Source organism: Chamaea fasciata, unplaced genomic scaffold (genome assembly GCF_029207755.1).
Source record: "Chamaea fasciata isolate MVZ Bird 193981 ecotype frontalis unplaced genomic scaffold, bChaFas1.0.hap1 SCAF_2, whole genome shotgun sequence".
Lineage (NCBI taxonomy): Eukaryota > Metazoa > Chordata > Aves > Passeriformes > Sylviidae > Chamaea > Chamaea fasciata.
In genome coordinates this window covers 197,574-213,115 of record NW_027094087.1, presented here as the reverse complement: position 1 = coordinate 213,115, position 15,542 = coordinate 197,574, and the positions used below count along the sequence as shown (strand labels likewise).

General features: G+C 47.2%; 1 protein-coding gene across 4 annotated transcripts in view; it reads left to right on the top strand.

The window, feature by feature from the left end:
• C2CD3 (C2 domain containing 3 centriole elongation regulator) overlaps window positions 1-15,513 on the top strand; it is a 36,631-nt gene extending 21,118 nt beyond the window's left edge. Inside the window, exons 23-32 of one of the 4 annotated variants that reach the window (XM_066207065.1) lie at window positions 348-650; window positions 1,742-1,880; window positions 2,545-2,609; window positions 3,305-3,510; window positions 4,254-4,354; window positions 5,231-5,395; window positions 6,364-6,497; window positions 7,275-8,253; window positions 8,879-8,981; window positions 14,837-15,513. In XM_066207065.1, coding sequence (XP_066063162.1) covers window positions 348-650; window positions 1,742-1,880; window positions 2,545-2,609; window positions 3,305-3,510; window positions 4,254-4,354; window positions 5,231-5,395; window positions 6,364-6,497; window positions 7,275-8,253; window positions 8,879-8,981; window positions 14,837-15,055 — 2,414 coding nt within the window. In that variant the 3' untranslated portion in view covers window positions 15,056-15,513. Of the gene's footprint in view, window positions 1-347; window positions 651-1,741; window positions 1,881-2,544; window positions 2,610-3,304; window positions 3,511-4,253; window positions 4,355-5,230; window positions 5,396-6,288; window positions 6,498-7,274; window positions 8,254-8,878; window positions 8,982-14,831 lie in introns of all 4 variants that reach the window. The other 3 variants (XM_066207062.1, XM_066207055.1, XM_066207069.1) reach the window with 3 other exon arrangements.
• The last annotated feature ends 29 nt before the right edge of the window (window positions 15,514-15,542 follow it).

Below are 15,542 nucleotides of genomic sequence, written 5' to 3'. Positions count from 1 at the left end.
GAGAAAGAGCAGGAGTTAAAACAAATTATTATATGTTGTATTCTCCATAGATGTATATAAAATTTTGCAGAGTCCCTGTTCCCAGGGCTCTCAGGAAGTTGATGTTCTTTAATCTGAGTTACTGGGGGGAAATGAAGGTGTACCAAATTTGGGGGATTGGTCGTGGTTTTTCATGTTTCCAAGCCTGTACTTCTGGGAGATAACTCACATAGGAATTACACTGAAAATCAAAATTCATTCTGCTGGGCTCACATGAGATCTCTGCAGTAGTGAACTGTACCAGCTGTTTTCCAAGCTCCTGCTTTTCCTTTGGCTCAGTCAGCTGGTTGTTGTGAATTCTCCTGCAGGCGTTTATCCATTGTTCAGATGCAATGCTGCAGACCTGGCCGGAGCTGCTGTGCGTGTTCACGTCAGCCTTGCTTCCACTCCTGCTGCTCTGCTTCCCTGTGCCGAGGAATGCAGCTACAGTGAGGATGAAGGCACGGGGGAAAGCCCTGGTCTGAGCCAGCGGGTCTCTGACAAACAGCAAGTGGATATTGTGAGTCCAGGGGTCACCAATGGCGAACCGCAGGAAGAAGATGCGACGTTTCTGGAAAACACAGTTGCTGTCAGTATCCTTGTGGAAAGAGCAATGCATCTAAGTTTAAAAGGTAACATCACACACACACACCTTTTCTTATCTTTCTTTCTTGTCTTTCTTTTTTCTTTCTTTGTTTTCTGTTTGTTTTCCTCTGAGATCTGTTCCTACTCCAGCAAAGTGAATGGCAGGGGCGGATTTTGAACTTGGCTTCGTGGTGTTGCAACCCCGACCACTGTGTAAGTACAGGGAAAGCAGGAGGCTGAACTGTTCAGCCTATCTGCATGAGTAAAATCCAAAATATAAATGACATCATGTTACCTGTTAGAGATGACAGCTGAATTCAGAAATCAAGCATTATCTGAATAGCTGAACTCCAAGTTAAGCACTGACTGCATAACTAAACCCCAAGATGTCCCCATCTCAAAGACTCCTGCAAATTAGTACATAATAAATTTGTAAAGCTGGCTCACTGTACTCAGCTTTTGTTCCCCTGATAACACAACTAAGAGCCAACTGCAAGCCATGATTTAAGGGTATGTAATTCTAAAAGATTCTGAGCCCTGCAGATGGGTTTTTTTAATGATTCTAGAATCTTCTGGAATTCCTAGCCTTTGAAAAACTAATGCAACCTTTTTCGTTATTGCAAAGTTTTTCATGATATTAAAGAGGTTTCCTTTGATTAGTGCAGAAATATTTAAGTATTTCTGTCTTTGACTCCTTATTTTAGGGGATTTTTAGAAGTAACTAATTGAGAGGCAGCTGATCCACTGAAACAAATACAAGCTGGTTTCAGGAAGAAATTTTATTCTTGATGATTGCCAGACAGGTGGCCCAGCATGGAGAGGAGCTCAAGGACTGGAATAGGGTCCTCAGGACCTGGGTTTTATTCCTATCTGTACTTCTGACTTCTTAGATGATCTTGGGCGAATGGTTTTTCTGTTTCTCTCTTGAATATTCCAGTTTCTGCTCTGTAAAAGGTTCGTGTAATATTTGCTTCCATTGTAAATATAATGTGCTGTCAGCTCCACCAGTGAAAAGGAGTATATTCTAGGTGCTGGATTTCTTTGCTAATTGTGTGGTTTGAATTGCTGAGCTGCCTTTAGATTTTGTTGGTGGTGTTATTAATTTAAAAAATCTGTATTTAATTCTGTATCATTTCAGGAAGTCCCTTGACAGAGCGTGAAGTAACAGCCCCCAGTAGCTGTGTATCATTTGCTGTTGCTGGTGCAGATGGTCCAGTAACCACTCCAGTGATAGAAAACACAGACTCGCCAGTCTGGGACTTCCAGCAGCAAGCAAGGTGAGAGATGGGGATTCACACAGGCACTGCCCAGGTCTGACAGCCAGGCCAGGTGTGAAAAGGACGTATGGTTTGAGGGTCTTAGCTCAGACCTGGATATCTGAGCTAAAATTAAAACAGATTAATTGACTGCTTTGAGGAACCTCAGCAGCTCAAGTCATGCATGGCAGTATTCAGGAATTCACCTCTATGATCCAATCTTGTATCTCCTCCAGTGTTTCTAATATCTGGATCCCTTTAAACAACTTAAAAACTGTTGTACATTTAACCTCTCCTCTTTCCTTTTTTTTTTTTTTTATTTCCAGGAATGGACTCCAAACATTACAGCTTTCAACCATAACCCCAGTGCTTTGCTGTCATTGTGTTATTGAGTCATGAAATAAACTGTATTTCTGTTCCTTCACAATTTCTTTGTCCTATCTTTTAAATGTGCAGCAGGAGTGAGGAGAGGGAAATACTTATGGAATAACTGGAAGCTCAAAAATTATGTAGGGCTGTGTTATGCTTTGAGGCTTAGTAATTTTGGGGTTTGTTTTGTTCCTGGCCCCATCAATAGAGAAAGAAACTGATTTGTCTGGGTAGATAAAATGACATTGAAACTTTAGAAGCATTTTACTGCTTTTTCCTGCTTTGCATAAAATACTATGGTTTTTGTTCCTAACAGATTATCCAAAGAGCTTCTCCTGGATCCACAGCAAACCTTGGTCTTCAAAGTGTGGCATAAAGCAGGTGAAGTTTGTAGTGCAGCAATGCAGTATTAAGAGGAGTGTGTTTTCTGCATCCCCTTCCTTAGGTTACGTGTATTTCATGCAAGGAAAATAAATTCTGTTAAGTGAATTGGAGAGTGGAATTGTCGTGCCATCTTTTGCCTTGTGCTAGAAGAATGGTAGAGATAGATACCTATTGACTTTCTGGCCCTTGGCATCCTCCATTTCCCCATTAATCATCTTACAAGGTTGGGTTTATCCATATTCTCTCTGGTTTTGTTTTGATGGTGCTTTAGAGGTTGGATTTTCCTGCTGAAGGAAATTCTTAACTGCTTCCTTCACATGCTGTTTGTTGTTGCTGCAGGTGGTTGAAGTGTGGCCAGCCAGTTGTAGCCAAACACTTTTATTTCCTTCTTTTTACACATTGAGGTTTAACTGTCTGATTTTTGCTTCAAAAATAAACTTCCTGTGTATCCAGAGTACTGTGTGTCCACGGTGGTTCTCCTGCCAGTCCCTCTCCCTGCCCTGGGCTTTCACTGTTCTGCAGGGACATTTTTAGCTGAGCATAACCGAGGGAATCCAAATAATATCCCCCCGTTGGACAGGATTGTTCTGGACCTCGGGTCAACTTCCAAGCCATGTTTCAGGGGCTGTGTTTTAGCATTCCTGGAAATGATTCCTGTCAATGTGTGTGTGCTCTGTGTCCTTCTTCCCCAGAGTCGGAGCGAGTGATAGGATTTGCCTCCGTGGACCTTTCTCCTCTCCTTTCTGGCTTCCAGCTGGTGTGTGGGTGGTACAACATCACCGACTTCAGCGGGCAGTGCCGGGGGCAGATCAAGGTGGCCGTGTCCCCTCTCCAGAACGTAAATGGTCTCAAAGAAGAAAGGCAGGCCAGGGCCCGAAGCCAGCCGGAAAGTTCTTCTGTATGTTCTTCCATTTCTTCTCCTCTCACAATTCATTGGATTGCTAATTGATCAGCCCTCGGGGTTCCTGAGCAATTTCACCACCAATTCACCGCACTCTCATGGACCAGTCTGCCTAAATGCACTAAAACCACCCAATTCCTTAGGAATTCTGCTCCAGGTTTCCATGGTAGCTGCTGGCCAACGCTAGTTACAACACTTCAACCAAGTCTTGAGCATCCCCATTGGCTTCACTCTGTTACAGTTGCTTCATGGGTGTTTGGGATTTTTTAAAGAATATTCTGTGCATTTGGCTGTCTGGAAGCATGGCATAGTTCTGTTTGCCACTTTGGGTGACAGCTGGTGCTCAAAAACATACAGTAGATTCAACTTTTCATTGGTTAGGAAACACCTAATTGAGCAGGAATCTTTTTTTTCTGGAATATTCACTATTTTTTCTGGGTTTTTCTTTATTCTCTAGGCTTCCCAGATATGCTGGGGTGTGTTATAGACACGTAATGCAGCCCTTATCCTACTTTCCATCACTTGATTCTCTGATAGTATGGAGGGAGTTAACAAAAGTGTCTGAAATAAAAAGTGTTGTGAAATAGTACTTTGGCTCAGTGCCGGGAAATCATCTGAAAATTTAAAGCTATTTAGAAAGCCTGAGGTTTTGTTTAATCAGCTGGATAATGTCTTAATGTCTCTTATTTTCTTGCTGTGACAGACTCATGTACAGTATTCCTTTTTCCTTTTCATCCTAGGTGAAGGTCAGCTTTCCAGCATGTCCCAGTAATTCTACGAACTTGTCCAAGCAGATGCTGAATTCCTTGTCCAAGGAAGTCAACGTTCCTGCTCGAGAGCGGTAAGTCCACAGGCTGACAATCTTTTGGAATATTTTCAGGTTTCAGGAATACCCTTCTAAAGCCAGTTGACTCTACTGGAAAAATAGTACACCCTGTCAAACTGTGTTTGGGCTTAAAAGTTAGTGGACACTCCCTTTCACAGCCAGAGGGAGGTGCAGGACAGGAGGCAGCAATCCTGGGACAGGTTCTTTTTCACACAACCCAGATGTTCTTTTCCTTGTCACTGATCCTTCCTGATTTGTTTTATTTGCACCCTTGTAAATTAGGATTTAAATGATGCCATTGTTAAAGCTGGCAGGTACTTTCTCCAGGCCCTGATAAGAATAAAGGTTGTGTCTGTGTTTGGTTTTATTTTTAGTCAGTATAAATTAGAGTAGAGTATTCCTGATGCATCCCCTTGATTTTGCCCTAACTTCTGTCCATGACCGGTGAGTGACAGCTGGTGAGATGCTGTAGTATTGCATATTACAGGAGTCAGAGTGTCAGATATCCTGTAGTAATTCCTGCTTTCTGTCCCTTCAAGTGAGTGAGAGTGTTTTAGTTCATGATTTGTTTTTTCAGCCTACAGAGATGATCCTTTTCCCAAATGTGTCTTTGGAGTTTAGAGGGACTGTGGGCCACCACTGTAGGATCTGAGCAACTGGCTTGGGAGCTGCCAGCAGGCATGGAAAGCTCCCTACCAGCCCCACCATTAACTTGACTTTGGTAAAAATCAGAAGCAGTACATGGCATCCTGTGGACATTTGGAAAAACCAGTTTCATCCACCGGCGGCTCTTTAGTGGATTTCAAGCCATCGGACATTCTTAGTTGGCAGACTTTGCAGAGTCAGAGGTTCCAGCCTTGCTGTTGGTATTAACCAGAGGCTTGTTTCCAGCAGGATTAGCCCCCCTGGCACACAGAGGCCTCGGCACGAGGAGCACATGCGGAACGTGCGCAGATTCCATGAATCCCTGCAGCAGGCAGACGGGAACGTGCGCCGCGCCGCCCGACTGGACTCGGCACCACCGTCCTCACGTGCTGCTCTCCTCACTGCTCTCAGGTAAAGCTGGGCTCTGGCCAGCAGGGCACTGCCAGGCCTTAGGTTAGCAGGGAAGAGCTTGGAAGTGATGGATCCAGTTCTAAGGAAGTGAAAGTGAAACAGTGCAGTAGCCATGAAGAGATTCCGGTGTCATTGACAGCGGGCTGAGGCGAGGTGGAAAATCAGGGACTGGATGGGGAGCTCCACAACAGGAATGAAGTGCTGTAGCAGTGTGGTGAGCTGTTGAAGGGGAACAGCAGCAGCAGTGTTTCCAGATCTGGAGGGAATGCTTGGGTTTGTCCATCCTGGTACTCCTGTCACAAAGCAGGTTGGCTGTGAAGCCAATAATCCCTTCAGTTGACTTCCACAGGTGCAAGGACAAGCCTGTAAGCATTTTGGGGGTGCATGGGGCAGCATATCCTTTGCCATCTTGCTAGAAGCACTGTTCACTTGGCTAGATTCTAGCTTTAAATGAGGTTTAAGTTTAGAAAATAGTGTTTATTACCTGTCGGAATATAGGAATGAAAGAGACTTCCTGAGGTGTTTCATCCCTTCCCATGCTACCACAAGCTTGATTTTTATCAAGCTCAGCCATAAGTCAAGTAATATTCTTGGCTTTATGACTTCTATTTGAGAAGGTAATTTCAAATCCAACTCCTTTGATTAGGTAAGTTTAGAACTAGCTCTTTTTCAGCTTCCAGCCTAAGTTTCATAGCCAAGGCAGGATTTGTTCTGGAGTGCTTTCCTCTTACTTAGAGCAACCTCAACACTTGCCTACTGATCTGCTATTCAATAAAAACCTTTAATCTTTCATTTGCAAATTTACATGTTGTTGACTAGAATGATCCAACTTAAACCCAACTGGCACAGGCTTGTTCTCCCCCTCTTACCAAATTTCTTACCACTGCTTGCAGAAAAAACTTGAGCGAGCTGGATGAGGTTCAAAGATACTTCACTGAGAAGCTGACCAGGTCTTTTCCTGACTTCAGCACATCCAAACCAAGCCATGAGGAGTGGGAGAGTGACCATCAGGGCTCGATGAGCAGAGAAGTGGATCCCAAAGGCTGCCATCTTTTGGAAAAATCTAGTCAGTTGGTGTCTCAGGTCAGCAGCCTCATCAATGGTAAGTTGTTGCTGTGAGTAGCAAAATGACAAGGAAATCAAATCCCTGCTGATGCTTTTAAAATAACTTACCAGAGCAGAGAATAAACTGGAGCCCAGAGCTACAGTTGCTGCCATGTGGAAAGTTATTCCATGGTTTTTTGCCCATGGCTTCCTACAGGGAAGCAGCGTTTCCAAGAGATGGAGTTGAAGGGCACATCCCTCTTATTCCAGAATTTGCCATTCTTGTATCACCATCTTGATCTTCTTTTTTTTCCCCCTCTTTACTCTCCAAGGTTTTGCTCTTTTTATTTCCTTTCTCATCCTTACCAATTGTTTTTACTGCTTTTTTACATGCCTTCCTCTACAATCAGTTCCAGGCTATTCCTTCTCCTTTTCCAAATGTTCCCCACCATTCCCTTGGAGCAGGACTTGCCTTAAAATAGTTGGCCACTTTACCTGATACTGGTGAACTCAGTTCTCAGAGGGTGCAAGCAATGAATAGGGTCTGCTCACTGGCAAGCAAAAATAAGTGATTGTGACTTTTTAAAGAATTTGTAAAATTTCCCATTTATGTCATCCTTAATGCTTCTGGTTTTTCCTTAGCATTTCTGTTCTTCTGGCCTTGTCAGTGGGAAGCAGAGCTGGCCATGCTCGCATCAGCAGTGTTTGCAAAGCTGTGCATGTTTAGCTCCCAACCATCCTTACATCTAGGACTTTCTGCCAAAACCCCCCAAAAATCAGATTTAGGCTGAATTGTTTCTCCATGCATTTACTGATGCTGTTTTTTGTTAACCAGACCTGCAGACTATAAGTAAAAATAGCAAAGAAGCTGCTGATGTACATCAGGACAGCAGCAGGAGGCTGGGTGCTGTGGATGTACCCAGCTGGAAGGAGGAAGGAGCCAGGCCTGAGGTTCCTGAGGGCCAGCTGCAGTCAGATGCACCCGGCGTTTCGAGTGACCCGCAGCAGCCGTGCAGTGCTGGGAGGTCTGTGTTTGACAGACACATGCTGCACCAGCTTCTAGGCCCCATTGTCCCCGAGGATGAGCATCCAGCGGGTTATGTCCAGGACAACGGGGGTGCTTTTGCCGTCCAGCCACACAGTGAAGAAGAATACGAAGAAGATGTTATAGAACCACGAACTCTTAATGAGATAACGACCGCAACAGACAGGACGAGCCCCTGGTCCAGTGTGATCTCTGAAACAGGGCAAGCGGCTGAGCAGCATCCTCTGGACCACGGGCACGAGGATCAGCACTCCATAGATGTGGCTTGTTTCCGAAACAGCAGCACCTTGTCCAGCACCTTGCAAGGGGACAGCCAGAGCGTGCTCAGCGCCCTGAGCCCACCCCTGAGCCCCCACACAGGTGGGAACTGTCCCGGGGGAGCAGGAGACTCCCAGACCTTCAGCAGCAGCGCGGGAATGGCAGACAAGGAGCCGCCTCTGCCCGCTGGACGGAGCCTCTGGAGCAGAGCACTGAACACTGCACCCATAAAGACAAGTGTAGAGTTCCATGCAGGCTCCAAGGAGCTGCTGCCATTCCCAGGAGACATGGGTTTGACTGATCAAAAAACCACTGAGGGAGAGGAGGAGGAAAATGCTGAGGTTGTAAATGAAGATCATCAAGGCAAGGAAGGAAGCGGTTCTGATGAGAATGGTGTTCAGAGCGTGTCAGCCCAAGCTGGCTCAGAGAGAAATAGTGAGAGCTTCCCTGATGACGGCAGTGAAGACGCAGTGGAAGGCTCAGAAAACCCCATCAAACCAAAAATCACTTTGTATCCTTTACTCAAAAACTCCTTGCACTCTTCTGCTTAGTTAGGATCTCCCTGGCCTCAGGACAGAGAAATTTGCTATGTGAAGCTCTTCCCTGGGAAATGAATTCAGAACTGGTGATCTGGGAAGGTGTTGGAGGACCCCATTACACTGTTTCACACAGGGTAGTGATGACTTTCTTGAAACTTGTAGCCAATACATGTTGTGATTGTGAGAGTCACTTCATTTTGGGTAGTTCCATTGTGTCTTCCTGCATTTTCTGTCCGTGTTATTTTTCCCCATGTGTTAGAGCTCTTGTGTTTCTCCTGTATTAAAAGACACATGCTTTATTTTGCTTTTAAAATACTTCCGAATGTTTCTTGCACAAATTACAAATCTTGGATTAAGTGTTGGAAATTTTGCAGGATGAAGTCCTCTACAAACTTGTGAGGTGCTGTTTTAAAGCAAGTCAGCGTCCCATGCTCTGCTAGCCCAGGTGAGAGAGCCAAGTGTTCAGAACAATGGAATATTGATTAAAACAAATGAAATTTACTATTTGGGATCTGCCAACAGGAGAAGCTTTTTCCACATCTGGAGCTCTGTGCAACTGCGTACTGCCAAAGGTTGTTCCTTAACGATTCTGCTCAGATCTGATCCTGTTGTTGTTCCCAACTTCTTCCTTCCACCCCAGGAGATGGAAGCCTCCATGAAACTGCTCAGCACTTCGTCTCATCCTTCCGTGTCTCCAAAAGTAAGTGTGGGATGATCTTTCCTTTACTGTCCAACTTAGTCCATTCCTTAAAGCGGGAACAAAACTTCTCCCTTCTTTTGCCTGCCAGCACTCAGCTTAGATGTGATGGCTTCCAAGTGGTGTCAAGGGGAATCTTCGTGACACCTTCTCCCTGTGAGGATGGTTTTTAACATCCACAGCTGTGTTGTCTGTGATCCTTGTGCCTTTGTGTCAACCAGTTGTTGAGTATGCTCAGAAAATGCTACTCCGTCAGGGTCAGTGGAAGCGGCAGGTTCTCACTCCACACTTCTTTGTGCTTTGTTGTGAGGTGACACGCCTAATTCTGAGGAGTTCTAACCTGTAATTATGGCTTCAATTTATCTCTTTTACGGCAGGATGAAATGAGGGGGTTTGCAGCAGGAGGGGGTTCTTGGAGAAGCATCTTGTAACCCTTCTGTGACTCAGGGAGTAGTAGAACAACTTGAGTGATTGTTCCTCCTGCACCAAAGCTGTGGATTGCTGAGGTTTTGCTTTTTTTGTGTTCATGAAGATGTATTTACTGTGAGAGGTTTGTGACTCGGTTGTCTCAACGTCTACATATTTATCTTATTTTCAGTTCATAAAGAGGGGTTATAAAAAAGAGAGAGGATGACTTTTCACACAGGCAGATAGTGATGGGATAAGGGGAAACAGTTTTAAACTAAAAGAGGGGAGATTTAGATTAGATCGTGGGAAGAAATTCTTCCCTCTGAGGGTGGGGAGGCCCTGACACAGGGTGCCCAGAGAAGCTGTGGCAGCTCCATCCCTGAAAATGTTCCAGGCCAAGTTGGATGGGGCTTGGAGTCACCAGGTCTAGTGGAAGGTGTCCCTGCCTGTGGCAGAGGTTAAAGTGAGATAAGTTTAAAGTCCCTTCCCACCCAAACCATTCTGGAATTCCATGGTCCTTTTCCAGCCCCAGCTCTGCTGTGGATGTTGATGTGGATGTGGGGCAGCTGGACTGTTTGTTTACCACTCCCAGAGAAGGTGATGACTTTGTTCCTCTCCATGTGACCTAGGAAACAAACACTTGAAGGAGCAGGCTTGTCACTGGGAACAGCTTGGCTGAATCAAAACAGGCTCAGAAAGGCTCCAATAGCTCTGAAGTCATAGAAACCTGTGGTTTAATACTAATACCAGCTTTACTTGAATCCCCTCTCTTCAGCTCTGAGCTGAGTGCCTGGAACTACAGCCCTGCAAATGATTACTAATTAGGTAAAATGGTAGCAAGGCACTATTTGGATATTTTGATCTTAAAGCTCTTAATTTGAGGATTAGCTGGCACTAATCCTTTGCTGCAGCACCTGTAGTGTTTCTGAGACAGGATTTGGTTGTGCCTTGTGCATCAACTTCTCTCTGTGAAGGACCAGATTTTCACTGCTACCAGTACACAGAGTTCAGAAAAAAAAACTGCTTCCTCATAGTTTTGGTTTTAACTGGCCTTTGGAACATCGGCTTCTAAATCCGGACTTGGTTTGGTTCTGCACAGGTCAGCAAACACCAAGCGTGACAGCGAGGCTGAAATCTGAGCCGTCCTCTGGACATTGCCAGAGCCCTCACTCACTTGGCAGCTGGCAAATGTCTCTCCTGGCCTTCCTAGTGTGCTCCTGCCACCTCTCCCTGGCTTCTCTGACCCCTGCTTTCCCCGCCTTTCTTCCTGGAATGACAAAGCAGTGGTGAGGTGTGGAGCTGGGCAGTCACAGCAAAGGAGCTGGTGACTTTTGAGACAGAAATGTTGTCTCAGCTCCTGCTGTGAGGACATGGGGTCCTGAGGAGGTGCTGCCCAGCCCAGGCTCAGTGTGGATGCTGTGACCACCTTCCAGGGATCACGGTTTTGTAGAGCCTCGCAAAACCTCTTTGGTTTTTACTTCTTTTCTGCATTGTATCAAACTAACACTTCCCATTCCTGAGGTCCTTGCCAGCTCTTGTCTTCGGCACTGCTCACCTGCTCTGAGTGGGGACTAGAGGATAGGTTTGAAAAATCAGAGCATTAATAAGCTTTTCCATAAAATGCCAGAATCCCAGAATGGTTTGGGTGGGAAAGAACCTCAAAGATCCTCTTGTTCCACGCCCTGCCATAGGCAGGCACACCTCCCACCATCTCAGGGTGCTCCCAGCCCTGTCCAGCCTGGCCTTGGGCACTTCCAGGGATCCAGGGGCAGCCACAGCTGCTCTGGGCACCCTGTGCCAGGCCCTCACCACCCTCACAGGGAACAATTCCTTCCCAATATCCCATCTAACTCTGCCCCCTTGTCCTGGCACTCCAGGCCCTTGGCTAAAGTCTCTCTCCAAATACCATGATATTTTTTCTCCCTCACCTCTAGGAATATTCCAAAAGGATAAGGAATTTAGGTGGAAACCAGTTTTACTCAGAGTAATACATATTTGTGTATACTTAGACTTACCTTCAGTGTGAATTAGAAATAACACAGCCTTGGGCAGATTGACAACAACAGGCTTTATGTGTTCCAAAAATGCTAATGGCAGCAACAGCCAAAACATCCTTTCTTGGTTGTGTTGTTTCTTCTTGATCTGCTGGATCTTTCTGATTTCCTGCCTGGAAAGCAGGAGTAGGTGCAAGGCCACAGCCAGGGTAGGTTGTAGCCTGTGAACACGGATGTGTTTTCCCTCCCTGCATCCCTGTGCACAAACAAAACTGCTGGCAAACTTGCTGAGCCACAGTGCTGAAACATTCTCTGCCTCCAAGACTGGAATTCTTTGACCTTAGAAGAGGCCATGCCCCCCACCATGACCTATAACGTGCTCGTGGATCTCCTTTAGTCCAGGCCCTGGCAACACAGGCCCTGAATAATCCTCGGCTGGTTTTGGTGTCACTGCCATTCCTATAAAAAGGAGAGTGAAGCGTGATCCTCGGTGCACGAGTCCCCTTTCCTCTTGCATCTTCCCTGTGGAACACGTGTGCTCCCTGGCTGAGCACCAGACACTTGGAGTCTGAGAGGCAGAGAGGGAGAAACCTGGGATGGGCACTGACCTGGGCCTGTTCCTGGGGTGAGGAATGGTGTAAATATGACATTTCAGATGTGTGCTCTGGAAACTATGCAGGAGGATAAAACTGGCGATCAGAAACTGCCTGTGAGATGGATCAAAGGAAGGTCTGATGTCCAAAAAAGAACAAGGGAGCTGGGGAAGGGGCTGGAGCCCCAGGAGAGGCTGGGGGAGCTGGGAAAGGGGCTCAGCCTGGAGGAAAGGAGGCTCAGGGGGGACCTTGTGGCTCTGCACAACTCCCTGACAGGAGGGGACAGCTGGGGGGGTCGGGCTCTGCTCCCAGGGAACAGGGACAAGGAGAAACAGCCTCAGCCTGTGCCAGGGGAGGTTAAGGTTGGACATTTGGGAAAATTTCTTCCCTGAAAAGGTTCTCCAGCCCTGGCACAGGGCAGTGGTGAGTCCCCATCCCTGGAGGGATTTAGAGCTGTGTGGATGTAGCACTTGGGGCATGGGATACTGGTGGCCTTGGCAGTGCTGGGGGAGTGGTTGGGCTCCACGATCTTACGTGTCTTCTCCAACCTCAGTAATTCCATGATTCTATGCTTCTGGTCATCTGTCTGAGCTGGGAGTCTTAATGGTGCTTCTAAACCTTGCTCATTTTGAGTCACACCTGTACACGTAAAATAGCAGCAAGAACTGGTGTTAAACCTTTGCCACAGCTGGAAGTTCATTTTTAGGAAGGTCATTGGGATAGCTGCACACATCTTAACACCACCTCATCCTGCACATTGGGCAGTGATAGGAGAATGGGAGGAGGTGTATTTTAGCTGCTCCTCTCTGAAACAACATGCCAGTGGTGTGTTTTCCAAGCACACCTGGTTTCCTGACTTTGGGAGCAAACAGACTGCTCTCCTTTGCCTTGGTGACAGAAATGGCATCAAGCGCCTGCTCTTGTGGTGTGGCTTTGGAGTACAGAGCATTTTGGGGGTATTAGATGTTAGGAAGGAATTATTGACTATGAGGGTGGGCAGGCCCTGGCGCAGGGTGCCCAGAGAAGCTGGGGCTGCCCCTGGATCCCTGGAAGTGCCCAAGGCCAGGGTGCCTGGAGCACCCTGAGATGGTGGGAGGTGTCCCTGCCCATGGCAGAGGTGGCACTGGATGAGCTCTAAGTCCTTTCCCACCCAAACCATTCTGGGATTCTGTTCCTTACATTGAAAATGGGAGGTGCTGGCTCTCCATCTCTGGCTGTGCAGGACACATGGCACATGGGAAAGGGGAGCTGTGGGAGGCAGGAAACGCAGTTTCATGCACCTTTGAAATAGGGTTAATTGGCAGACTGGGGGAATTTCCTAGAGAGGCTTTCAGATGCTGTGCAGAACTCAGGGATCAGCATAGAGCCTGGTCACTGCCCCTCTCCAGCCACTCCTGACCTCCTGGCTGTTCCTTGGACAGATGGGCAGAAAACGGTGGGGAGGATGAGCTGCTCTCCTGCTCTCTGGACAGCCCTGTCCAAGGGAGGTGCTTTGCCCAGCAAGCAGCTCTCTCTGCTTTTTTTGTTTAGTGTTTAAGCTTCTGCTGTGGCCAGGGATGCATCTCATCTCTCTTGGCTCCTTACATTTTGGTTTAGGAAGTTCATCCTGGAGAACTGTTAAGAAGAAAGAAGAGCAAAGCCGAGATTCTCCTAATTATCCATGTCTGTTATTTCAGTGTGGTAAAAACAGGAAGTGTTTTAAAGTGTTTTATCTGCAGGCTGTCACCTGAGTCTCTAATGCACAGGTTAGCAACACAAGGACTCAGTTATTCATAAGAAAGCCATTTCCCTCTCCAAAGGGGCATATCAAAGTGCACCAAAACAGGGTGCTGCTGCTGTTTCTCTTGGGAGGGAGCTGGGCACCTCAGGAGACCTTTCCCGAGGCTCAGGGAAGCAGCCCAGTGATGTAGGTGAAAGGCCAGATTGGCGGATCAGTTTTCCAAAAGACGATCCTGGCCCCACAGCTTCCTCCCCTAAAGGCTCCCGGGGCAGGATTGCTTTTCTCAGTGCTTCACAGGCACAGCCCAGCTCTAAACTAGTTGGGTAGAAATGTGTTTCTTTGTATGCTGAAATTACTCATCTTCCAGTGCTGCTGGAACATCAGGGACAAAGCCAGGCTGCTGGCAAAGCACAGAGGAGATGACACTGCTTAAACCAGGGCTTTTCCTCTCATGGGCTGCTGCTTTGGGGTCCCCACAGGCAGCTGAGCCTGGCCCATCCCATTTTTCGTGGAATAATCAGAGTGATGGTTTGGGCTGGGAGGGACCATAAAGCTCATCCAGCCTCACCCCCTGCCATGGCTTGCACTAGACCAGACTGCTCTCAACCACATCCAACCTGGCCTTGGGCACTTCCAGGGATCCAGGGGCAGCCACAGCTTCTCTGGGCACCCTGTGCCAGGGCCTGCCCACCCTCATAGGGGAGAACTTCTTCCCAATATCTAGTCTAAATCTCTCCTCTTTTAGTTTAAACCCATTCCCTGCCTTGTCTTGTCAGCAGGCGTAAGATCTGTTGTGACCAGAGCATTGCCTCTCCTCCGTGAGGAGATTTGGTCTTCAGGGTCCTGCAAATTATACGGTAAAATAATAATTGGAAGCCAAAATGCAGTCAAGTCCCAGTGGCTACACCACTGCCGTTCCTTTGGCGTCATACAGGGAGACTTTGGCTGAGGGTGGATGCTCACAAGTCCAGAGGTCACACACCAGAGCCCCATTCCGGGGCTCAGATCGTTCTCTTTCTCGTTGGGGTGTTTTTTTCTGTGTATCCAACTTGTCACTGTCTGCACAGCCCCGTGGTTTGCCCTAGCAGGAAACCAAGGGCAAGGCAGGGCTCTCACACCTGGTCCCTTCTGTCCCCAGAGCAGGAGTGGAGCAGTGCCTGGAGGAATTCCTTACCGGAGAGCGAATCGTCCCAGGCCCAGCCCCGAGCTCTCGGAAGAGGAGGCCAAGAGAATCGCCAGGATCTTCTCTGCTCAGCTCTCCAAGAAGGAATAGTGTTGGCCAGAGACCGTCCACAGCAGAGCTTCCTGAGCCACGGCCGGAGGCACTGGCACAGGCTGAGCCCTCCAGCGAAAGGGAGGTGAAGTCACGGCTTTCAGGCTCTGGTTTTGGTTTGCCTAATTGGTTAGTTACTTGAAGCCCCCTGTTTAGAAGGGCTTAAAGCCTGTGGTCACCCTCAGGGAGCTGCCTCTTGTAGGGGCAGGTCCCCAAGGAGACACACCCCTGTGGGTAACCCATGGCCTGTCACCTGCTCTCCAAGTAGTCCAGTTTTTGGATTTATTCCTGTGCAATGGCCCTTTCAAAAACAATTTCCTGTTTCCGCAGGTGCCCAAAGCGCTTGTGTGAACACAGGCCAAGGGCACTGTAAAATCTGGTGGGTGTACAAAAGAGGGTGACTAGAAAGATGAGACTTTTATATTTATATTTAAATTATTTTTGTACACCTTTCAGAGAACAGACTTCGATGCCAACAGAGCTCAGTTATTTTTGTACTGCTCTCTCCAGTGTTTGTTTCAATAAAATTCCCCTGGTTTTCTTGTCAGCCTGTGCAAAGTGTCTCTAGGCCAGGGC